Below are 26,590 nucleotides of genomic sequence, written 5' to 3'. Positions count from 1 at the left end.
CAAACACCTAGGTCCAGAGCCCACCTGCAAGCCACACTGGATGTAACATGTGAGAAAAATAAACCTTTATTGCATTAGGCCACAGAGATTGCAAGCTTGTTTATTACGGCAGTAAACCTATGATGACTACTATATCCTCTTAAATTTCAAGACTATAATCAATTTTAAAAGGGTTTATGAAAGGCATTGTGAAAACTTGACCACACCACAGGAATGCCAAGTGTAAGGTATTTTAAGTATAAGAAATTTTAAGTACAAGATAAAAAGTGATTCTATTTGTAATTCTTACTGGGAGGATAAAGTTGACATTTATCTCTGACTATATATGTAAATTGCCTTCTCTTCCAAAATTCCATTGCTTTCAACTTACAAAAAGAATGCCACTTCCCAGAGTCCATTGTATGGGACCACCAAGACTGTATATCACACAGTGCCAAGGAGCACTGCTCACAAACACTGCAGTAGAAATTGTGCCCTCTGGATTATACAGTGCACATTTGCACAACCATTCATAGCAAGCCTTGTTTCATTATTTTACTAAATGACCACCTGCAGGAACACATCATGTCCCTTGGGTAAAATGAAAGGTCTGAGAGAAGGAGAAGTGAACAACTGCTTTGGAAAAAAAGAAGCTCCATTCCCACATAAGTTTGCAAAACACTACTCACTGTATCTCCACTGTACCCCCCAAAGAAGGGGTATGCAGAAGCAAACTCTGGTAGTCTTGCATTAAAATACTTTATAGCTATTAAAATAATGGGTTTCTACTCTGTGTAATATGATAATATACAAAAGAAATCAGAAAACCTAATTGTAATATACTGTCATTTATTAAGGCAAAATTAGTCAAATTTATCTCTTAGTGAATATGAAGAGGGGATGTAAGTATTCTAAGCAGTATTCAAATCAGTTACACCTGGTGGAATAGACACTGATTATTCAAACTGTCAGGCCAGAATTCTGACTTTTTTGGCTCTGACAACACTGGACCTTAAACAGTCTTGGAAAAGGTATCCGTTTCTTGTGTTGGTTTCCCTATCTATCACACTGACAGAGACAGCAAATAAGACCCCTTCCCCTCCATCTCATGGCAACATCTTTAGGAGAGAGGAAAATAGTGAAAGAGCATGCTAAGCAAACAGAATAATGACAATATGAATTACAAAAACATTAAAAGAATATATCATGACCCTACAGTGATTGTTTTTCTTAAATGGGGAGGAATACTTGATAAACGTAGGAAGCAGGACAGAATTTGATAATTAATACTTTGCAACCCCCAATGTAATAATTAGCTTAGGCAATAATTGTCAATGGATACCAAAATCATTGGGCGAATGGTTGCTGGAAAACAGAAAATTCACATGGTCTCAAAGTACTTTCCTACAGATTATGAACAAAGAGAAAAATGTCACTTTACAATGGAGGGTTCTGGCCATCACCACCTCATCCGAGCAATGGAGCTTATCATCAACAAAGTCAGAAAAGCAGACTCTATAGCGTTACCTATGTTGGAATGCTGCCAAAAACGACTTATGCCAAACTGAATCATGAGGAAGTAATCAGACCCAGAATGTGAGACTACTGGTCTGGACTCTTCAAAGGAAATCTTTGCAAGTAACAAACCTGCACATGTATCTCTTGTATCTAAAATAAAATTTGGAATTATGTTTAAAAGTCTCTGTCATTAAAAAAACAACAACAAGGCAGGAAACTGTTCTAGACAAGAGACTAAAAAGGCAAAAGAATGCAATGCACAAACCTTGATGGAATTCTGAGTTGATATTTGAATGAATATCAACTGGATATTGAATGATATATTGAGTTACTATTAATTTTACATCATCATGGTTTGGTAGTTATGTAAAGAAAATGTCTTAGAAGACGTCTGCTTCATTCATAATTGCCAAAACCTAGAAGCAACCAACATTTTCTTTAGTAGGTGACTGGATAAACTGAACCATGGCATATCCAGACAATGGATATTCTTCAGCAATAAAAACAAAAGTGCTATCAAGTCATGAAAAGACGTGGAGAAAAATCAAAATGTGTATTGCTGAGTGAAAGAAGCCAGTCTGAAAAGGCTACATACTGAATGATTCCAACTACATAATATGCAACATTCTGGAAAAGGCTAAACTATGGAGACAGTAAAAAGATCAGTGGTTGTCAGGGTTTGGTGGGTGGAAGAGAGGGATAAATAGGCAGAGCACAGGGGATTTTTAGGGCAGTGAAACTACTCTGTATCATCCTGTAATGGTGGATACATGATATTATATATTTGTCAAAATCCACAGAAATATATGACACAGAGTACACTCTAAAGTAAACTATGGATGTTAGTTAATAATAATGTATTGATATTGGTTCATCAATTACAACAAATACAACAGTAATGCAAGATATTGACAATAGGGGAAACTGAGGGGGGTGAAGGGGATATATGAGAACTCTGCATATTTTGCTCAATTGTTCTGTAAACCTAAATGTTGTTATAATCCTGAAACAAGACCTACCTAAAGGAAACAAATGTTAGCACTCTTCTTTGCAGTGAGATGCTGAGTTCTCCTGGGAAAACCCATCTGTGAGTATGAACACAGTTGACAGATTCAAGGCCCAACAAGGGCTCGGGTCTCCTCACACAGGAAGGTTGCTGGGTCCAGCTGGCAGAGCCTGAAACCATTTCTTTCCATCCTGATTTGTTTTAGTTGCTTCGGGCTCAACTGTCATAATGAGGGCCCATTGCAATCAATCAACCAGAGATACACATTTTCTCAAGGGCACTGTTACCCAATACTTCGCCAAATCACCCTGCTTCAACGGTTGCAAAAGCTTTAGTGGGCCCCGGTCTCATTAGAGTTGCCCTTTTGCTTTGGCAGCCATGTATTGCTGCTGAGAAGAGCAGTCCAGGCCTCCAGACTTGAGGCATGTCAGAGCCAGAGGCCCACATAAGAAATAAAGATTTCCCAATCAACAAAGTGAAGAGACAACACACAGAATGGGAGAAAACACTAGCAAACTACCCATCTGACAAGGGATTAATAAGCAGAATATATAAGGAGCTCAAACAACTCTACAGGGAAAAATCTAATAATCTGATCAAAAAAACGGGCAAAATATTTGGATAGACATTTCTCAAAAGAAGACATACAAATAGCAAACAGGTGTATGAAAAGAGTACAGCTGGATAGTTTGTAACACAAAGGGTAAATGCTTGAGGGGATGGATGCCCCATTCTCTATGATGTGATTATTATGCATTGCATGCCAGTATCAAAACATCTCATGTGTTCCATACCCAAAGGAATATAAATCATGCTGCTATAAAGACACATGCACATGTATGTTTATTGCGGCACTATTCACAATAGCAAAGACTTGGAACCAACCCATATGTCCAACAATGATAGACTGGATTAAGAAAATGTGGCACATATACACTATGGAATACTATGCAGCCATAAAAAAGGATGAGTTCATGTCCTTTGTAGGGACATGGATGAAGCTGGAAACCATCATTCTGAGCAAAGTATCACAAGGACAAAAAACCAAACACCGCATGTTCTCACTCATAGGTGGGAATTGAACAATGAGAACACATGGACACAGGAAAGGGAACATCACACACCGGGGCCTGTAGTGGGGTGGGGGTATGGGGGAGGGATAGCATTAGGAGATATACCTAATGTAAATGATGAGTTAATGGGTGCAGCACACCAATATGGCACATGTATACATATGTCACAAACCTGCACGTTGTGCACATGTACCCTAGAACTTAAAGTATAATAAAAATATATATATATATTTTAAAAATCTCATGTGTTCCATAAATATACACATCTACTATGTACCCACAAAAATTTAAATAAATGTTTTTAAACAAGGTTTCCTCCCAGAGTCAGGAAATTTTGTTCTAGCTCTGATAATTCTAATTAATTTCAAGAAAGCAGTGACAGCTAGGAAAGGCAGCTTTGTTACTGGGAAGGGCCTCTATTTACAGGCAGATAGGAATTCCCGGTGAGGCCCCCTCCCATGCGGTAGCAGCAAAATGCAAGCTGGGCCAATAGGACTCCTTCCACCCATCCAGCCCTCCACCTGGGAAGGCTTTACGCAGGGCTTCTCCACCTTGGCACTAGTGACATTTAGGTTGGCTAATTATTTGTTGCAGATAGGCCATTCTGTGCACTGTAGAACATACAGCAGCATCCTGGGCCTCTACCCACTAGATGCAGCAGCATCCCCATCCCCCATTATGGCAACCAAAATGTCTCCAGACAATGCCAAATGTCTCCTGTGGAGGGGGGACAAGATAGCCCCTGGTTGAGAACCACCATCCAGATTAAAAAGTACTAAAATAGTTCTACACCAGTTGGTTTATAGCCACCGAGCTAGACACCCTGGGATGTCCCCTGCCAACCTCATACCTTGTAGAACTGCAGTGAACTCCCCACAATTCATAACAAATCAGTTCATTATCTGGCACCAGCTCTTAAACACTTTCACTATTACTCCCAGCCAGAAGCTTTCAGACACAAATAGACCTCTGTGGGTGAATCTATAATACACCGTCAGCATGGGACACAGGAATCCCGTTACCTGGCCCCAAATCCTCTGTATTTTACTGAACAGGTATCCCAAAATGCAGCCATTCCAGGAATCTGGATACTTAAGGATGCTGCCACATATCTTCCCATCACGCCCAGGTCTACTCCCCACTGTCGTTGGTCCCAGAGGGTGCTGTACGGAGGGGATTGATGTCCTCAAGGGTCAGGGTCGGCTGGCAGGGTTCTCCATCAAAGGTCCTCCCGGTACCTGGCAGCTGATTGTGCCTCAAGAGATAGGAGACCTGGAAGAATCCAGATGGGACTGGCTCTGCAACCAATTCCCTTTAACCTTGAGCAGTGTTTTGCTTCTTAGAGTCTCACCTCCTCATTTGAAAACTAAGGGGAATGGGGGAGGGGGGAGGAGGGGATGGAGGATGGTTAATGGGTACAAAAAATAGTTTAAAAGAATGAATACGATCTAGTATTTGATAGTGCAACAGGGTGACTACAATCAATAATTTAACTGTACATTTAAAAATAACTAAAAGAATTGGAATGTTTGTAACCCAAAGGATAAATGCTTGAGGTGCTGGGAGACCCCATTTACCCTGATATGATTATTATGCATTACATGCCTGTATCAAAATATACCATATACCCATAAATATATACTCCTATGTACCCACAAAAATTAAAAATAATTTAAAAAAAAGAAAAAAAGGGAAACCAAATGTCCATCAACTAATGAATTGATCAGCAAAATGTGGTCTATCCACACAATGCAAGATGATTCAGCCCTAACAAGGAAAGAAGTACAGACACATCTTCAGTGTGGACGAACCTTGAAAACATGATGCTCAGTGAAAGAAGCCAAATACAAAAGGCCACATAGTGCATGACTGTATTGACATGAAATGTCCAGAATAGGCAAGTCCACAGAGACAGAAAATAGAGTAGTGGTTGCCAAGGACTGTGGTATAGGAGGTAACAGATAAGGGGTGTGGGGTTTCTTTTTGGGGTGATGAAAATGATCTAAAATTGTGGTGATTAATGCACAACCCATTTTCTACTAAAAACCACTGAATCATGCATTTTAAATGGGTGAATTGTACGATATGTTAAATAGGAATGGTGAGAGAGAGCATCTTTGTTTTGTGCTGGTTTTCAAGGGGAATGCTTCCAGGTTTTGCCCACTCAGTATGATATTGGCTGTGGGTTTGTCATAAATGGCTCTTATTATTTTGAGGTATGTTCCATCAATACCTAGTTTATTGAGAGTTTTTAACATGAAGGGATGTTATTTTTATCGAAGGCCTTTTCTGCATCTATTGAGATAATCATGTGGTTTTTGTCTTTCATTCTGCTTGTGTGATGAATTACGTTTATTGATTTGTGTATGTTGAATCAGCCTTGCACCCCAGGGATGAAGCTGACTTGATCGTGGTGAATAAGCCTTTTGATATGCTGCTGGGTTCAGTTTGCCATTATTTTTTTTATTGAGGATTTTTGCATCAATGTTCATTAGGGATATTGGCCTGAAGTTTTCTTTTTTTGTTGTATCTCTGCCAGGTTTTGGTATGATGATGATGCTGGCCTCATAAAATGAGTTAGGGAGGAGTCCCTCCTTTTCAATTGTTTGGAATAGTTTCTGAAGAAATGGTACCAGTTCCTCTTTGTACCTCTGGCACAAAGAATTCAGCTGTAAATCTGTCTGGTCCTGGGATTTTTTTGGTTGGTAGGCTATTTATTACTGCCTCAATTTCAGAACTTGGTCTATTCAGGGGTTCAACTTCTTCCTGGTTCAGTCTTGGGAGGGTGTATGCATCCAGGAATTTATCTATTTCTTCTAGATTTTCTAGTTTATTTACATAGAGGTGATACAGTATTCTCTGACGGTTGTTTGTATTCCTGTGGGGTCAGTGATGATATCCCCTGTATCATTTTTTGTTGTGTCTATTCGATTCTTCTCTCTTTTCTTCTTTATTACTCTAGCTAGCCGTCTATTTTATTAATTTTTTCAAAAAAACAACTCCTGGATTTGTTGGGTTTGTTGATTTTTCGAAGAGTTTTTTGTATCTCTATCTCCTTCAGTTCTGCTCTGATCTTGCTTATTTCTTGTCTTCTGCTAGCTTTGGGGTTGTCTGCTCTTGGTTCTCTAGTTCTTTTAGTTATGATGTTAGGGTGTTGACTTGAGATCTTTCTAGCTTTTTGATATGGGCATTTAGTGCTATAAATTTCCCTCTTAACACTGTTGTAGCTGTGTCCAAGAGATTCTGGTATGTTGTCTCTTTGTTCTCATTGGTTTCAAAGAATTTCTTGAGTTCTGCCTTAATTTTATTATTTACCCAGGAGTCATTCAGGAGCAGGTTGTTCAATTTCCATGTAGTTGTGTGGTTTTGAGTGAGTTTCTTAATCTTGAGTTCTAATCTGATTGCACTGTGGTCTGAGAGACCGCTTGTTATGATTTCAGTTGTTTTGCATTTGCTGAGGAGTGTTTCACTTCCAATTATGTGATTGATTTTAGAGTAAGTGTCATGTGGCGCCAAGAAGAATGTATATTCTGTTGTTTTGAGGTGGAGAGTCCATATAGCCTAGAAAATCCTAAGCAAAAAGAACAAAGCTGGAGGCATCATGCTACCCAACTTCAAACTATACTACATGGCCACAGTATCCAAAACAGTACAGTACTGGTACATAGACCAATGGAACAGAATAGAGATCTCAAAAATAAGACCACATATCTACAACCACCTGATCTTTGACAAAGCTAACAATCAATGGGGAAAGGACTCCCTATTTAATAAATGATGCTGGGAGAATTGGTTAGCTATATGCAGAAAATTGAAACTGAACCCCTTCCTTATACCTTACACAAAAATTAACTCAAGATAGATTAAAGATTTAAATGTAAAACCCAAAACGATAAAAAGCCTAGAAAAAAAAATCTAGGCAATACCATTCAGGACATAGTCATGGGCAAAGATTTCATAACGAAAACCTCAAAAGCAATTGCAACAAAAGCAAAAGTTGACAAATGGGATCTAATTAAACTAAAGAGCTTCTGCACAGCAAAAGAAACTATCATCAGAGTGAACGGACAACCTACAGAATGGGAGAAATTTTGCAATCTATCCATCTGACAGAGGTCTAATATGCAGAATCTACAAGGAACTTAAACAAATTTACAAGAAAAAAACAACCCCATCAAAAAGTGGGCAAAGGACATGAACAGACACTTCTCAAAAGAAGACATTTATATAGCCAACAAACATATGAGAAAAAGCTCCACATCACTGATCATTAGGGAAATGCAAATCAAACCCACAATGAGATGCCATCTCACATCAGTCAGAATGGCAATTATTAAAGTCAACAAACAACAGATGCTGGTGTGGAGCAAGAGTGTGGAGAAACAGGAACGCTTTTACACTGTTGGTGGGAATGTAAATTAGTTCAACCATTATGGAGGACAGTGTGGCAATTCCCCAAAGACCTAGAACCAGAAATACCATTTGACCCAGCAATCCCATTACTGAGTATATACCCAAAGGAATATAAATCATTCTATTATAAAGATACATGCACACGTATGTTCGCTGCAGCACCATTCACAATAGCAAAGACATGGAACCAACCCAAATGCTCATCAGTGATAGACTGGATAAAGAAAATGTGGCACATATATACCATGGAATACGATGCAGCCATAAAAAGGAATGAGATCATGTCCCTTGCAGGGACATGGATGGAGCTGGAAGCCATTATCCTCAGCAAAATAACACAGGAACAGAAAACCAAACACTGTATGTTCTCACTTATAAGTGGGAGCTGAACAATGAGAACACATGGACACAGGGAGAGGAACAGCACATACTGGGGCCTGTCGTGGATGTGGGGAGGGAGAGCATCAGGATAAATAGCTAATGCATATGGGGCTACCTACCTAGGTGATGGGTTGGTAGGTGCAGGAAACCACCATGGCACACGTTTACCTATGCAGCGAGACTGCACTTCCTGCACATGTATCCCGGAACTTTAAATTAAATTAAATTAAAAAAAAAACAGAACAGTCCCCCCGGAACGCCTGCCTTGGGTAGCACCACTTAAACTGGATTATGTCCATGTTCTTTAGTAGATAACAAGCTCCTTGGCTTTTTTTTTTTTTTAAACACTTTTTGTGCCCCCTACAGTTCCCAGCTAAAATAGATGCTCAATATAATGTTGATTAAACCAATGTTGCTTTGAAAAAAATAAGACTTGTTAGTGTTTGCAAAGTGATGATAACTATAACACACACACACTCACATACACACACACACACACACACACACACACACACGGAACCCTCCCATATCTACAAATCCTGGTTTTTGTTTCCTTGTCTTCACCCTGGAGACAGTATCAAAAGATCAAGCATTTGCAGTTCTGAAAACCTCCTTTTAAAGCTCTGTGACTGTAATGTCTAAAAGTTAAGTTGATTATAACAGCACTAGGGAAATATGAATTCAGGAGCTGCCTTGGGTTTGTGCATAAATTGTGCCCTGGCCCGCGATGGTAATTATCACAAAAGAAGAAAGCTGAACATCAACCCAGAAGGAGGTAACATCAAATCCAGCAGGCTTCGTTAGTGGCATGAAATGTCCTATTTGATTTAAATCAAGTGTTTGAACTTCCAGCCCCTTTGAGTAGCAGTTGAAGCGAATTCAGCGAATTATAAATGGCCAGATCTATGACCAAGGACATAATTCAAATTCGAGCAGCTGGGCTCTTCTGCGAAAGCTATCCTGTCCAGGCCCCTGTGGACCACCTAGCAGGGCTTGGGGAAAATCTGACACCATCTCCCTTACTCACTTTTCCTTTCTAGAACTTTCATAGGGAAAATCTCACCCAAATTCACTCTTAGCAACTGGAGGCTTCCTAGATTGCGGCATTCTGATTCCTGGTCCAGTTTTATGATGCCCCTTGAACCCCAGGCCTGAGAAATGCTGCAGGTGATCCAGGCCAGCGGTGGAGCTCAGGCTCGTGGCCATCCCGAGCAGGGAAGGTACAGGGTGGGCGAGCACATCAAACATGAGAGCTGGCCAGAGACGTGCCTGCCCTGGCAAGAAGCCCAAGGAGATGAAAGGCCCCGCAGACAAGCATCCCTTGCCAGCACTAACGCAGCAGCATCTGTGTTTGTGTAAAAGATGTAGAGCGAGAGAGAGTGCGATTTTGCTTTCTTGAAGCACATTCAGAGCCAATTTCGGCACCCAGATCTTCACAGGAAGACTTCATGGGGCTCTATGAGGTGTGAGCGGGCATTAAGGGCAGAGTTTCCTGCCTGAGCTGAAATTCCAACGATAATTGACATCGGATTATTGTTTTAAAGGAAAGGAGAAACTGCTACACACTTGAGACAGCATGGGCAATCACAGTGGTGTTTATACCAAGAGTACTGGAAACTCAAGTGCATAAATCGACTTCAGTGGTTCTCAAGGTGGGGTCCCCAGACCGGCAGTTGCAGCATCACCTGGGAGCTTGTTAGGAAAGAATATTCTTGGGCCTCACCCTAGACTTCCAGGGATCAGTACCTCTGTGGCAGGGCCCAGAAATCTGGATTTAACCTGGAGGTTTAATCCTCCAGGGTATTTTGATTCACACTCAAGTTTGAAAAACCACTTGAGCTCCTTTAAAATTCATCAGCAGAAATGATCCCTAGCCTTGTCAAACACAAGGACTCATTTATTTTTCCCTATTGATTGCACCTCCCACATGCAAGACACTGCTCTGTCTGTAGTCAGAGCTAAGGAGGATGCTCACTCTGCTGGCCAGGAGTTCTCTGGGTAAATTTGCAAATTGCAAAGCCTGTCCCCCTGTGTGCTTGCTACCAGGACAGCAGGAAGAAAGTGGAATGAATAGGATTGCTCATTTGGCTATACAGGGACATCCAGTCCAAGGTCACTCAACTGCACGACTAGTGACATTTTGGGCCAGATGTTTTGTTGTGGAGCTGTCCTGTTCACTGTAGGATGTTTAGCAGCGCCCCTGACCTCTACTCACTAGATGCCAATAGCATCCCTCCCTCCAGTCATGACACCCCAAATTGTCTCCAGACATTGCCCAATGTCTCTGGGAGGTAAAATCATCCCAGTTGAGAACTGCTGTGTTAAACTAGAGTGTGCTGTCTCTGGAAATATAAGCTATATTAGATAGTTGAGCCTCTGGAGTCTATAAAGGCCTAAACTTTATTAGGTACCAATGTCTCCAGAACCCATTCCCCGCCTCCTACTCCCAGCCCATAAAGGAATAAAATGGGCAGATAACCCTAGGTTCCAGGCTACCCTGACCAAGCCGACCCCTTCCCTTACACAAGCTTCTGACACCATGGAACTTATGACACTCAGAGGCCAAGGAATGACCTTTAAGGAACTGCTTCTCTGGTGCTACTACAGTGGACCCTCGATCTTTGCATTGTTGGTTTCCTGATTTGTGACAACACAAAACAAAAGTGGCAGCAGGGACAATGCCATGGGGCCATCAAATCTCTCCATTCTCCAATCATGTTTGTTTCGAAAACAAAGTTGTTTCAAACAAATTGATATATCAGGAACAATCTGAGCATAATATGAATTTTACCTTTGCTTATGTGTGATTTCATCCATGAGAAGCTCTAGGCAAATGCAGGAAACTGTACCCAGCTGAACCCAGTGGGATCGGCATACACAAAATGCACATGCCCGGCCCCCAAACATCCACAAGCGACCTCAGTTCATGCATGCGTGAAGAGCCATGCCCATCCACACCTGCTGTGACCACATCCCCTTGAGTTCAGGTTCCCCTCCTTCCACCCCTTCCCGGTAATTCATAAGTGGCAGAGCTTGTGAAACCCACCCCACAGCCAACTTCAGGCCTTTTTAACATGAAGTGACATATTTCTGTTGTATCCCTGTATTTCTTAACCATTTAACTAATGTGTAACATGGTACTACCACTATTCTTTTTACAAGACAGGGTCTCATTCTGCTGCCAAGGCTGGAGTGCAGTGGTGCAATCCTGGGCCACTGCAGCCTTGGAAGCCTGGGCTCAAGTGATGCTCCTGTCTCAGCCTCCCAAGTAGCTGGGACTATGGGCACACTTGGCTGATTTTATAAAAATTTATCTGTAGAGATAGGGTCTTGCGACCCAGGCTGGTCTCGAACTCCTGGGCTCAAGTGATCCTACACCTCAGCCTCCCGAAGTGCTGAGATTACAGGCACGAGCCACTCACTGCACCTGGCTCGGTACTACCATTCTTATTAGGCTTCCACCTCTTTTATGTCATATATCACTGATGAAGTTTTTGACTGTTGTGTACCTAACCCCATTTTTCCCACAAGTCCTGTGGTTTGCATGGATCACTTTTTGCGTAGTGCTGTGATTTTGAGGACTGCATACATCACGTTATAGCAGAACCTCCTCCCTAAGCCAAGTGTCACATGGGGTGGTAGAAAAGCAACACCAAGCCCTTCTCCTGTGGCTCCACCCCTTTTTACTCAACCTCCCTCAGCCCAGGCAGCAGTCCAGCCTGGACCACCCCCTTCTCTGGCTGCACGGCTGCCCAGCCCTCAGTCCCAAGCTCCCTGTACATTTCCTCCTCAACACATTCACCACAGCTTACTGCCATTCTCTGTCAAGGACTATTCCACCCCATGGCCCTCCACATTCTTCAGGGCTGAGACCATGTCTCACTCATCTTTTTCTCCCTAGGTCATTCTGGCCACATGTCCGGCTACTCACCCGCTCCGCGTCACCAGGCACTGCCGAAGCCCCAGTTTCCGGAAGATATCCACCACCGTTTCCATCGGAGTGTGGTCTGTCACTGTAAACGGGCTGAGGTTCAGGATGCGCCGCAGCTTCAGGGGATGTGGGCTGTTGGCCGGCAGCTCGGGGGGTTCCTCCGTGAAGTACATGATGGAATTGCTCACAATGCCCTCCTGCCTCTGTCTGGCGTTCTCTAGAATGGGGTGAGCAGGAACAATGAGCCACACAAAAACCCCTTGCTGAGCAATTCCCCACCCCACACTCACACACACCATCTAGAATCCCACAGAAAAGGGGTTTGGAGGATGAACCACACATTCTTAATAAGGGGCTTTAGCCAAACATCTGTGGAATTGGCATCTCTCTGCAGCTAATGCTGTGTGAGGGTCCCCTGCTGTGACCGGATCATTTGTTGCCAAAGTCTGGCAAGATGGGCCTGACCCAGATGGCCCCTTTGGGGACATTCACTGCTTCACCCCAGACTCCGGGCACCCCAAACAGCCCAGGGCCCTCCACTCTGGCTTTCCTTACGCTCCTTCACCTCATCATGGGCTGGAGTTTGAGGTGACAAGAAACTTACTTAGCTGCCCGATGACCTTAATACATTGTTTTTCTTTTTACGAACTAACTTATAACTGGCCCAAATGGCATTATGAATCCTGGGAGGAACAAGAAACCAATACGGCCAGCCCAGGCTCACAGCCCAGAAATGCAGCTCAATCCCAAATGCGACCCTTGGGTCCAAAGAAACAACCCCAGAAAAGCTGCATCCCCCCTCAACCCTTCGGATCTCCTGTCTTAAAAATGGGCCATTTTGTGGATCTCTCAAAGAAAGATAGTAAAACTGTTATGGTAGCAATTAGCCTATTTCTGTCTATAGAAAAAGCCATGTGAAAGAAAGCTGAAGAAAAGTAGGGTAACAGGAACTCATTAGAAATACAGCTTAACGCGGTGCTAGAAACCCAGGCTATTTTAAGTCACACATGAAATAAATCCATCGGTCTCAAGATATTTCTCCAAGGCGATTTTCCTTCTGTTGGAATTTTAATCTTTCTTTTGGTTCATGGGAAAAGGTTAGGGAAAATGTACAGCAAGGCTTGCTTTAAAATGGATCCTGGTTCCCATAATACACTTCTTACCTTCTCAAAGACTACTATTCACCTATATTGTTCTTCCAAAAATAAAATTCTAACTGCCTCCTCTAAGGCCATTTAGTGCAATAGAGTACTCTAATGGAAAACTGGCAGCATTTGGGGTCAGGCTGAGTCTGAAAAAGGGTCTCTGTTTAAAAGAGGAACAGAGGGCCTGCTGGGCAAATGCCTTCACATTACATGGGTCAGGTTAAATCAAGTTACATCAAATGGGGTATGATTCTGCCACAAATACCAGACGACTCTGAGGCACAACGTGTTTTCAAATGTAGACTGTTCGATATATACTACGTACTTCTCTCCTAAACCAAGATGATTCTGTCCTTACCCACCAAGGCAGGGAGGCAACTGGCAACACACACTTATTTGCTCATTTCCATAGACCAGCCGATTCTCTTAAAGTCCCACTAACAGGATTTCCATCAATTTCAACCACTGAGTGAATGTCAGGATTGGATCAAGTTGCAAACCCCAATCAAGAGTTGATGACATGGATTTCCTGAACCCCTTCTAAAACCAAATACAATTTAATAAATGGTCGATCCACTTGCTACAATAAAATAAATAACATGCTTATATCTCCTTTGAACCTACTGATTGGGTTAGAAGCCCTGATTCTAACAGCCACTAGCTCAATGAACTCTTGCTCACCAGTGCACTCCCAGTGCCCGGACAATGCCTAACACACAGTAGACACAAAACAGATATTTGCCAAATGCACATATGAATGAACAGATGAGTAGGTCTACTAAATGTCAGTGTATCTGGTTCTGCCTGCCACATAAAACTGAACCTATCTCACATAGGAGGCATCAGGAAGGAAAGCACACAAGGTATTTACTGCCAAGCAAAAATATAGGCATCAGCTAGGGTCAGAGCCAGAAGCCTGAGCTATGCACCTTGCTATTCCCACAGTGGCAACTGCTACTCTCCTCAGAAAGGTTCTGCTAGGCCACTTTGGAACTCTATTACAGACTTACAGGAGGTTTCAAACTTTGTGGGTAGAGGTGCTAGGAACAGGCAAAAGCCTGTGAATGGAAGAAGAACCAGCAAGAAAGCTCTTTGCAATTCTCTACTAGGGTGAAACATCTGCTCTCAGTTTGGACCAGAAATCATCAGACACCAAAATGCCTGCATGTAAGTTCACAGAGGACAGAGGCAGTGTGCTGTCATCCCTGGACTCTGAGCTTCTAGGATGGTATCAGCACATGGTGGACACTTAAGAAATATTTCCTGTGTGAAAGGATAAACCAACTAACTCCTCACCCAGGGGATGAGCCAGTGCTACAAGAAAAGAGACCCACAGACCCTAGGAACACTTGGGAGTCTGTGTTGAAAAAGAAACCAAAACAATACAACCGAAAATGCATCTTTTTAAAAGACCTAAAAGACAAAAAGGAAATGCACTAAATATCAATCATGTCTTCTTTGGTGATAAGAATGTAGGTGGCTTTTTAAATGTTTCCTTTTTCTTCTGATTTCCCCAATATTTGGAGTGTGTATTACTTTCATTTTGAAAAAATGTAATAAACTTCATTTTTAAATGTTTTAAAAATAGTTAAACTGTTTTTAAAACTGTCTTTAATGTAGGAGGTTTGTCATATATTCTACTAGAATGAGTCTCAGTGGCCACAGCTCTTAAAAAAGAATGTACATTTTAGGCCAGGCACAGTGGCTCATGCCTGTAATCCCAGCACTTTGGGAGGCTGAGGTGGGCGGATCACTTAAGATCAGGAGTTCGAGACCAGCCTGACCAACATGGTGAAGCTCCGTCCCTACTAAAAATACAAAAATTAGCCATGCCTGGTGGCATGCGCCTGTAGTCCCATCTACTCGGGAGGCTGAGGCAGGAGAATTGCTTGAATCTGGGAGGTGGAGGCTGGGGTGAGCCGAGATGTCGCCACTGCACTCCAGCCTGGGAAACAGAGCAAGACTTAGTCAAAAAAAAAAAAAAAAAAAAAAAAAGGAATGTATATTTTATGAGCACCTGCTAAGGTTACTCAACATTCCATTTCCTAGAAGCAATATGTTCATATGCCAGATGTAGAGATGGTAAATAATAAAGTATGGGTAAGAGAAATTTCACAAACTATGTGATAGGCCAAGAAATTTTTCAAAATTGGAAATAATCACATATTCATTAGGCTATTGAGTGGCTTTAGAGCAATGGTTCTCAACTGGGAGCAATTCTGCCTCCACCCTCAGGGGACATTTGGCAATGTCTAAAGACATTTTTGGTTATCACAATAGGAGAGGGCAAGTGCTGCTGACATCCAGTGGGTGGAGCCCTGGGATGCTGCTCAACACCCAAGAGTGCACAAGACAGCCCCAGCACAGAGAATCATCAAGCCCCAAATGTCAGCAGTGCTGAGGAGGAGTATTCCCACTTGAACTGTGTTTTTAGGGAGGTAATAGTCTATCATCCTGTTAATTAAAAATGCTTAGCCAGGCATGGTGGTGCAAGCCTGTAGTCCTAGCTTCTCCGGAGGCTGAAGCAGGAAGACTGCTTGAGCCCAGTGGGTGGAGGCTGCAGTGAGCTATGATCGCGCCACTGCACTCCAGCCTGGGTGAAACAGCGAGACCCTGTCTCAAAAAAATTTTTTTAAATGCATCCATAAGACAGATATAATTAATGAGATAGGTTAAAATGGAAAATTGAAAGCAACCACAGAAGTAGTACAAAGATGATATGATAAAAAAGTAAAGATTATACAGAAGAAAAAGCAGATTGTTTTACAAGTTATTGTCTGTCTACTAAAGCATGGAGAAGTCCCTCTATGTGTGTATGTATATATATATATATATATATATATACACACACATCCCCAACAGAAAGGTGTAGATGACACGACTATTCTCCATGACCTAGTCCAGTAACTAACAGCCCTCCCGGGCAGAAACCTCTTTCTCCCTTGTCTGACAGACCTGACACTTAGCTTCTTGTTCAGTGCTGGATGTAGACCCCTTTCTGCAACTAAGCGTCTTCCACATGCTGGAGAATCATTAGGTTGGTGCAAAAGTAATTGCGGTTCTTGCCATTGAAAGTAACGGCAAAAACCGCAACTACTTTTGTACCAGCCTAATAAATCATCCACCAGACCAAAAAAACCTGAGAGTTTCCTTAACTCTTCCCTGAAACTCTAACTTTCCACCCTTTAATCATCTCTGTGACTCCCCACTGAGTCTTCTTTGAACCTCTACTTAACTGCAGAACTCAAGACAAGAAGCACCTGAGCCCTGCTAAGTACAGGCGAGTCCTCATATTTGCAGAGCAATGAGAGGTAAAGGCCCATTTGCCAGGAACTTGAGCAAGAGTCGCATACAGCCCCGTGTGCTAGTATATGATGGTGAAGAGAGTCACGTTGCCTAGGTGGTGCTAACGACGTGCTCTCTAACAAAGATAACGCCATGCTTTGGCATTCCAAAACATAACAAAACATTTTCAGCTTCATGTGAGCAGTTGCTACAATTTTTTAACATGATATGTAAGAAAAATCCTTATTTACCTCACTTACCTTTCTTTTCTGATCCATACTATCTTGGATCTGTCTATAATCTTTGCTCCCAATTCCTCTAGGAAGTGAAATTGGCATGGGATAGTGTCTAGCTAAATGCTGTCATATTTCTATACTCATAAAATGGCACAAGATTCCTCAAATACAGGTCATGCACCTGTATTTCTCCACCAGAGTACAGGGACTCTTCTATTTCCACAGGCCAGAAAAACAGCTTTTCTGATTCCTCAGAGCAAAACACTCCTTCCCTCTGCACAAACCATGTAAATAGCACCTTCTATATTATTATCGGTCTGATTGAAAGCATATAGGTAGTATTTACACCGTGTGGTGCCTCTTCAGACATTCCAAACATAGCTTCGAGAAGAGTACTTGGTTGGTAAGCTTAAATTTCTTCTCTAACTGGTTGATGACAATTACTGCTTCCCACTTGATTACAGTAATGGGTTTCAGCAAAATTAGTAAGCTGCCTCTTAGCAGGTGTGCCTGGAGCTATACAATAGATAATAGATTCTGTGACATTTATTACCTTAGTTTTTAAATTTCAACCTTTGCTTAAAAGATCCTAGGGAATGAAAAAATGTTTAAAGGCTGCTGATTACAGTATTTTTAAACAAACCCAATCCTACTTAACCTTAAAAAAACCTCATTATTTATAAGGCAATATTTACACAAAGGCACCTACCTACCCATTAAGCAACAGGACCTATAATAAGGAGAAGTATCGCCGAACACTTAAGCACAAACTTGCTACGGTGTCTAAAATACAAAATCAATTTTTACTTTGGGGGAGGTAAAAACGTTTGAGTGTCAAGCTAAAATGGGAGAGGATAGCTTATCTCAACTTATTGTTATAAAGCCTTTGATGAAGATGCCTTAAAGATATTTTAAAGCTATGTAACACTGGGAAGAGGTTTAAGGGAGGTGCCTTGGAAACAGGAAACAAAGGACAGGGAGAGAAGTAAGCAGTTGCCTGGTGGAAATGTATTAACAGTGGGCCATTCCAACATCAGACCAGGGAAAGTCCCATTGACAAGCTTCAAGAATACTCTAGAAGATATATAGTAAAACTGTCGTGTGCACATGGGAGCCACGCCATGGGCCCTGGTCTATCATGAGATGCTGGAATGTTGTACAGATCACAGAGCAAGGATGGTGAGCGTGCCCGTGGATGTGCTATGCTGGTCCTTGCCCCTGCCACCTTGAGGCCCAGCAGGACTCTACCCCTCCAAGGCTCACAGCTTCTCCTTGCCTGGGGTCCCAGCAACTCACAACCAGACCTCTGGCCCTCAGCCCGCAGCCCTAGGCCCCTCTGTCTTAGGAATTCTCCTACCTCCTGTTTACCCTTCTGTTGGAGCCATCCCTCGGCTGATGGGGCCCATGGGCTTGCTTCTCTGATCCACCTGTCGTTGGGACACCCTGACCTGGGCATCATCCCATACTCCCCTCCCCCAACTCAACAGCCTGCCCCTCAGTGCAGCTGATTGTCATTCAAACACAAGAGGAAAATAATCTCACGCAATTGGTTTCAGCGATGTCTGCACATTTACCCACAAGGGCCTCTAACTGTGGAATCTGACATCATATCACAAAGTGAAGCAAAAGACTTGTGTGGTGGCAAGGGGTGTCTGGGGCAGAGAACTCGTGATCTCAGCCGGATGGTTGGTACACCTGAAAGTCTCTGAGACAGCTCAGCCCGGGCCACTCCAGGCTGTCGCCTCTCTTCCTTCTCAGCTTTAGCCAACAATTGCTGAAAGGCAGCAGCGGAGCAGGGCCAGGGGGCTGCTTGCAAACATGCAGTCACTTTGCAACCAAGAATGTCTACCCAAGACTTGGGTTTAAAGCCTTTTTCCTTACAGTGTGACGTGGGGACCAGCAATATCGGCGTTAATGGGGAACTTGTGAGGGATGTAGTATCGGATCCCACCCAAGACCTGCTCAATCAGAATCTGCTTTTGAGCCAGACCCCTGGGTGACCCAGAGACATGTGAAAGCTTGAGAGCCCCTGGCTTAATGCACATCACCTCAAAAATCTTGGATAATGTTAGGGGTACAAAGGATGCCATTCGGCTCTTGGTAAAATGTGAGCTTCCCTCTCTTTACTCACTTATTGCAAGAATCAGTTCCCTCCTCTGGGCAAATCCAATGAGGCGCTCGGAGTCTCTGGAGACCACCACGGGGAAGCCGTTGTAGTCGGTCTCCTTGATGAGCGTCTCCACGTCCTCGACAGTCATGCTGTCCTGGGTGAGCACCGACAGTGGCGGCTCTCCCCGCCGGGGCCGCATGACGTCGGTGGCCAGTGTGCGGTGAGTAAACTCGTCCTTCACGTCAAGGAAAGGGTACCCATTTAAGTGGATGTGGGCCTCGTAGATGCCTTCTTTCCCAAATGCATCAGCTACCCACTTGCTGGTCACAGCCGCTGCCATCAGGGGCACGATGTACTCCAGACCCCCCGTTAATTCAAACATGATGACCACCAATGACACCGTCATCCTGGTAACTCCACCTGCAACAGAGGGGAGGAGTAAGATTCCAAAGTGCAAGCCGGGCAGCTCACGGAAGCATGATTTGGGGAAAATGACAGACAGGCTGTAAATTCCCCTCACACCTGTTCCAAGCAGACTCTCCTACATGCTTCCTACACTGGGCCTCTGGAACCCAGGCCAGGCCCTGTCAAATGTGGCTTTGCGTTGGGGAGCCTGAAGTTGCATCTCACTGGGGCCTCTGCTCCAATGACGGATCCTGGGTTGTCTATTCACTGTGGCCCACACAAGCTTTTTGGTGAGTGGATCCTACATGGGCTCTGCAAGCTTCTGACTAAGCAAGCATGGTGCTCTTCAAGAACCCCATAAACAGAATATCACAGAAATTCTTAAGGACTATAGACAGGGGACAGACCCACCTTTGTGCCCCTGAATGATTAGGTGGAGAAGCGCCTTCTGCTAAACCAAGATTTTTATTTACAGACAGTCCCTGACTTACGATGGTTTAACTTACAATTTTGCAACTTTCCGTGGTACAAAAGCAACAGGCATTCAGTAGAAACCATGCCTCAAGTACACAGGCAACCATCTGTTTCTCACTTCCAGTACAATATTCAATAAATTACAAGAGATATTCAACTTCATTATAAAATAGGCTTTGTGTTAGATGATTGTGCCCAGATGTAGGCAAATGTAAGTGTTCTGAACATGTTTAAGGTAGGCTAAGCTAAGCTACAATGTTTGGTAGGTTAGGTGTATTCAATGCATTTTCAACTTATAATATTTTCAGTTTATGATGCATTTATCAGGATGTTAACCCCATCATAAGTTGAGGGCATCTGTTTGTGTGTGTGTGTGTGTGCATAGTGAGCGAGACATAGCCTTGGTGCGTTAAGCCATTGTGATTTAGGGGTTTACTTGTTATAGCCACACAACCCAGCCTATCCTGAGTAAAGAAAATGTTCAAGTCCATGTCTTCCTTCTTGGCAGTCCTCTAAGCCAGATTAGTTCCCCGGTCCCCCTCCCTGCCCCACCCATGGTCGTACCGAGGCAGGCCGCAGCTCCCACCATTGCGTACAGCCCTGGCGTGACACAGTCTGCACCGGGTCTGCACCAGTTCCTGAAGATGATCCAGTCATGGTGATGGTAGGCCAGCTGCTCCACGCCAATTCCCACCATCCTGCCTGCTATCGCGCCCACAGCCATGCTGGGGATGAAGAGGCCCGATGGGATCTTGAGGAGACACAGAGAAAAGCAACATGAGGGAAAAAGACCAAGTCCCCGCTTCACAACCCCCAAGAAACACATTCCCCCTCGACGGGCTTGCATTTAGCTTCAGTCTTCAGATGAGGTGCAACTCTGCAAAATAGGTCAGCTGGGGAAAGGTGGGACAAATAATTTGACCTGCCTAGTCAGTCATATCTACTGCAACTTAGAGAGAACGCAATTTTATACTTTGATTCCCTCTCCTTCAAAAGCTGGCTGGGTTTGCCTGCTGTGGATTAAAGAATGATAAGCCCCACTGCAAATAACATTCAAAGTGAGCATCTGTCACTTGAGACATCACTTTCTCTCTCCCCTTGCCATGTCATTCAGAATGGCTTTTAAAATTAAATGTCAAGCCACAGCATGAAAATGGAAAAGAAGGGCCTGCGACTGCTCCCAGGTAAAATAAAGAAGCTAAGTCCATCATTGCAGCCAGCCTGGATCTTCCAGAAAGCACTTCAATGGCTCCCTGCCCTCTCTAGTAGGTGGTGGCTGAATACCTGTCAGAGAGAGACGAGGGAGGCAATTCCCTCTTCCTAATGAAGTACATTTTCTAATAAGTATTCTGAATATTTTCAAGCCAGGATAGGGGCAGCAAACAAATAGAATGTAAACTAAAAGATCTTGGTACCAGCGTGTTCTCTACCCTGCTGGATGGAGATACATTTTAGTTTATCTAATGACCACACATGTACTATAGAACAAGCCTGACTCCCTGTGTTTGCTGAAATGACACGTGACCGCTGACCATGGGCAGCAGCTGCAATGATGCCAGCCAGCCCCAGGTGGTTACCCATCTGAGGATGGAAGCAGAACTTTAACCTAATTCAAGTGAAGTTTGGATCCTTGGGTGTGATTTCTAGAGTCAGAATACTCCTTAGGAAATCGTTCCTTTCTGAGCTTCCCCTTATTCTACATCATTTATATCCCTGTAACATCAAAGGAGACTTTTCTCAGCAAGCATCATAAAATGTTACCAGCATCTTCCTGAGACATGAAAGCAAATCCCTTTGCTAGGAGATGACAGATCAGAGACAGCCAGCTGTTTAATAAGGCCTACTCATCCTTGTTCTTAAGGCCCAAATTCAGGTTTGTATTTGACCACTATGACACACTCAAGTAAACAACTTCTTAGAATTTTTTTCTTTTTTTTTTTTTTTTTGAGATGGAATCTCGCTCTGTCGCCCAGGCCCGTGTGCAGTGGCATGATCTCGGCTCACTGCAGCCTCTGCCTCCTGCGTTCAAGTGATTCTTATGCCTCAGCCTCCCGAGTAGCTGGGACCACAGGCGTGTGTCACCACGCCCAGCTAATTTTTGTATTTTTAGAAGAAATGGGGTTTCACTATATTAGCCAGGCTGGTCTTGAACTCCTGACCTCAAGTGATCCACCCACCTTGGCCTCCCAAAGTGCTTGGATTACAGGCATGAGCCACCATGCCCGACCATTAAATTTTTTTTTAAAAAAAAAAGACAATTCAGGCTGGGTGTGATGGCTCACGCCTGTAATTCTAACACTTTGGGAGGCCAAGGCAGGCGGATCACTTGAGCCCAGGAGTTCCAGACCAGCCTGGTCAACATGGCAAGACACCATCTCTACAAAAAATACAAAAGTCAGCTGGGCATGGTGGCACGTGTCTGTAGTCCCAGTGGGCTGAGGCAGGAGGATCACTTGAGCCCAGAAGGTCGAGGCTGCAGTGACCCATGATTGTGCCACTGCACTCCAGCCTGGACAACAGAGTGAGACCCTGTCTCCAAAAAAAAAAAAAAAAGACAATTCAGGCAGGGCACAATGGCGCATGTGTGTAATCCTAGCACTTTGGGAGGCCAAAGCAGGAAGATCACTGGAGCTCAGGGGTTTAAGACCAGCCTGGGAAACATAGGGAGCTTGGTCTCTATTTTATATTTTAAATAAAAATAAATAAAATTAAAAGACAATTCATAGAAATGCCACACAGAAAGCAATAGTAATGGAACACAAAAGGGGGCTCTGGGAGGTGGGTAATGTTCTGCTTCTGGTCCTGGGTGCTGGTTACACAGGTGTGTCTGTGTGTTTTATGAAACTCCATCAAGCTGTACACTTCTCTATATGAACGATATACTCTAATAAAAGTTTCTTTAAGTAAGTAATGAGAGCATTATTCATAATAGCCAAAAGGTGGAAACAACACAAATGTCCATCAAAGGATGAGTGGATAAACAAAATGTGGGATCTCCATAGAATGGAATACTATTCAGCCATAAAAATGAAGTAGTGACACATGCTACAATGTGAATGAACCTTGAAAACATTGCACTAAACGAAAAAAGCCAGTCACCAAAGGCCACATATTATATGATATCATTTATATGAAGTGTCCAAAATAGGCAAATCTAGAGACAGATTAGTGGTTGCCGGGGCTGCAGGAGGGAAAAATGGGGAGTGACTGCTAATGGAGATGGGATTTCCTTTTGGGGGATGAAAATGTTCTAAAACTAAATACAGGTGTTAATTGCACAATATTGTGAATGTATGTAATGCCACTGAATTGTATACTTTAAAATGATCATTTATGTTTTATGGGTTTTACCTCATTTCAAAAAAAAAAAAAAAGCTATAATAACAAAATCCCAGGTTCCATAAAAGAAAGTTCTTTAGGAGGGGCTTTTAAAGTATTTTAACATAATGATTTTAACAAATGATTTTAACACAATGAAAGAGGAAACCAGCTGTCTCTTCTCTGGCTTTAGGAACAAGAGTAATGAAGGCATGTGCTGTTGGGTGTGGTGTGGTGGCTCATGCCTATGATCCCAGCACTTTGGGAGGCTGAGGCAGGAGGATCACTGGAGCCTGGGAGTTTGGGACCAGCCAGGGCAACACAGCAAGAGCCTCATCTGTACAAAAATTTTTTTAAAATCACCAAGTGTGGTGGTTCACGCCTATGATCCCAGCTACTTGGGAGGCTGAGATGGGAGGATCATTTGAGCCCAGGAGGTTGAGGCTGCAGTGAGCTGTGATCATGCCACTGTATTCCAGCCTGGGAACAAGACGAAAGGAAGGGAACGGAAGGGGGAAAGGAAGGGAAGGGAAGGGGGAAAGGGGAAAGGGGGAAGGGGAAAGGGAAAAGGGAAAAGGGAAGGGAAGGGGAGGGAAGAGAAGGGAAGGGAGGGAGGGAGGGAGGAGGAAAAGAAAGCATGTGCTGTCATCCACAGCTCTGTTCTTCAAAGAGGATGTGTGCAAAGAGCCCCTGTCATGCCCAGCCCTACCCAGACGGGGGACACACTCACTCTGTGCTCCCGTCATACCAGCGTGGTGCTCATCACAATGTCAGAACTCCAGGTCTGCATCTCTTTCTCCCAGAGCTGTGTGCTCTGCAAGGGCAGCTTTCTGTTTGGGTTCTGTATCCCTCAGACTTAGCACGATGCCTAAGATACAGCTGATACTCAATGCATGTTTACTGAGCCAAACTGAGCCAAACCTGGGCTTTTTCCACCACCTGGCATCACCTGGCCAGCGGCAGGAAACCTGTGGTCACCACCACCTGTTCTGGGAATGTGTGAAGTGGGTTTGATGCCTAGCTCTGTCTCCCATAAGCTGTGGGTCTGATCAAGCCACTTAAGATCTCAGAGCCTTAGTTTCCTCAGTTGTAAAATGGGATTAAAATCTCTATTTCATAAGCTTATTGTTTATTAGAAGTTATTTCCTATTGATTAAAGGAATGTCAAGTGCCTGGCACATGAGAACATTCAAGAAAGGCCAGTTCCCCTTTTTTTCCCACCGCAATTTTATTTTAGAGAGTAGGGTGCTGTCCCCAGAAGGACATGGGTCCCCACCCCATCTTCCTTCCCTTTCACTTACCTTCATGCCAAAGGTAAATATGGTAACGACGATTTTGAAGATCAGTGCCAGGGCCAGCTGCCACATGGCCGTGTAAACACCGACACCAGCCGGCCGGTCTGGAATGTCATCCACAGGCCGAGTCATGTTGGGGTCATTGATGTAGTCACAGAGCTGGGAAGACTCAAGGGCTCCACAGTCATTGAACAGCTCAGAAATGAGCTCGCTGGTGCTCTGGCGTGTGTAGGGATTGGGGTAGGCAATGATGGCAGTGATGGCAGTCACCACAATGACCTCCAGCACCGGGTACTTCCCCAGCCTGGTGGTCTTGCGCCTCCTGCACCAGGCGATGTTGCAGCGGATGAAGAGGGTTCCCCACAAGCCCCCGAAGACCCCAAGCAGGATGAAGGGGAAGAGTTCAGCCATGTACCAGGGCGTGTGGTATTCCACATAAAAGAGAACAAGACGGCTATTCCCAAAGGGATTGATGGATCTCAGCGTAAAGGCCGCCACCAGGGCTGCGAAAAATGACCTCCACAAGGTCTTCAGGGGAAAGTAGTAACTGACCTGAGATGAAAAAGTGGAAAATTAAAGACTGGCCGGAGAAAGAGCTGCTCAGAGCCAAGCCCTCTGGTTGGCAGGAAAGTCACACTCTAAGTCCAAGAGTGGACACACTCATTCCATGAGCCTGGACTTAATGTGACCAAAACGCATCAGCAAAGATACCTGGAGGAATCTAACTATGTCTAGAAGTGGAATGGACACTAATCAAGGTGGGTTTGGGCTATATTTTTAAGAGAAAAGTATTTAATCATAATTCTGTTCATGGCACAGAGACTCCCCTAGAAGCAAATAAACCTCTGGATTGGATTCTACAGAAAACAGAGTAGATCAGGGTTTGGAAAACTCTGGGATGCAAGTCACGTGCAGCCCAGTGAATGCATTTGTATGGCACATGAGTTAAGAATGGTTTTTACATTTTTAATTGATTGAAAAAGGCGAAAAAATCTTTTGATTTGAAATATTCAAAAGAAGAACAATATTTTGTGACATGTGAAAACCATAAAATTCAAATTTCAGTGCCCATAAGGAAACATCTATGGAAATGCAGACATGCCCATTTGTGTACGTATTGTTCACAGCTGCTTTCATGCTCTGACAGCAGAGCTGAACAGCTACAACAGAAATTGTATGGCCCACAAAACCAAAAACATTTACTACCTGGCCTTTTACAGAAACGTTTGCCAACCCCTGGAATAACCCATTTGGGTTACCAAAATCAAAAATGCTTAATTAAGTTGGTTATGAGAGGGAGAATACTGTAAATCTTTTTTAAAAATCACCTTGGCAATTTTTGAAACAATACTCGAAAACAGGAATTTATCAGTGGTGGCCGGGTATTGTGGCTCACGCCTGTAATCCCAGTACTTTGGGAGGCCGAGGCAGGTGGATCACCTGAGGTCAGGAGTTCAAGACCAGCCTGACCAATATGGTGAAACCCCCATCTCTACTAAAAACACAAAAATGAGCCAGGCGTGGTGGCGTGCACCTATAGTCCCAGCTACTCAGGAGGCTGGGACAGGAGAATTGCTTCAACCCGGGAAGCGGAGGTTGTAGTGAGCCAAGATTGCGCCATTGCACTGCAGCCTGGGTGACAGAGTGAGACTCAGTCTCAAAAAAAACAAAAACAAAAACAAAAACAAAAAACAGTGGAAATTGTGGCTCCTTAATTAACTGCCGGAATCTTATCCAATACTTCTTTGATTCTAACCCTCAACGGGCCTTGCTGCTCAAAATCACGAATTCCCTCAGCTGCCCATTCTCACCTCTTCTAGACTGAAAAGCACGCCTCCAATTGGTGCACCAAAGGCAACAGAGACTCCAGCAGCCGCTGCAGCTGAAAGCACCTACAAAACAAATAGTTCTACATAAGCTTCAAGGCCTTCCATGAAAACAAACGTGCAAACCTGCAAGTCAGACAGCAGGAGGGGGCTTTGAGAAGAAAGTTTCGCTGCAGATGGAAGCTGAGCTGGCTC

At 43.7% G+C, this 26,590-nt stretch overlaps 1 protein-coding gene across 1 annotated transcript in view; it reads right to left on the bottom strand.

Annotated features, from left to right (window-relative positions):
• Positions 1–26,590, bottom strand: part of CLCN4 (chloride voltage-gated channel 4) — an 80,686-nt gene that overhangs the window by 4,459 nt on the left and 49,637 nt on the right. The window contains exons 8-12 of the mRNA XM_016943599.4: positions 26,381–26,461; positions 24,576–25,121; positions 20,521–20,707; positions 19,099–19,497; positions 12,302–12,518 (exon numbers count right to left, since the gene is read on the bottom strand). Of these exons, the coding sequence (XP_016799088.1) occupies positions 12,302–12,518; positions 19,099–19,497; positions 20,521–20,707; positions 24,576–25,121; positions 26,381–26,461 (1,430 nt within the window). The remainder of the gene's footprint in view (positions 1–12,301; positions 12,519–19,098; positions 19,498–20,520; positions 20,708–24,575; positions 25,122–26,380; positions 26,462–26,590) is intronic.

Source organism: Pan troglodytes, chromosome X (assembly GCF_028858775.2).
Source record: "Pan troglodytes isolate AG18354 chromosome X, NHGRI_mPanTro3-v2.0_pri, whole genome shotgun sequence".
NCBI classification, from domain to species: Eukaryota; Metazoa; Chordata; class Mammalia; order Primates; family Hominidae; genus Pan; species Pan troglodytes.
The sequence above is the reverse complement of the archived record's forward strand: the minus strand, read 5'-3'. Positions and strand labels throughout refer to the sequence as shown.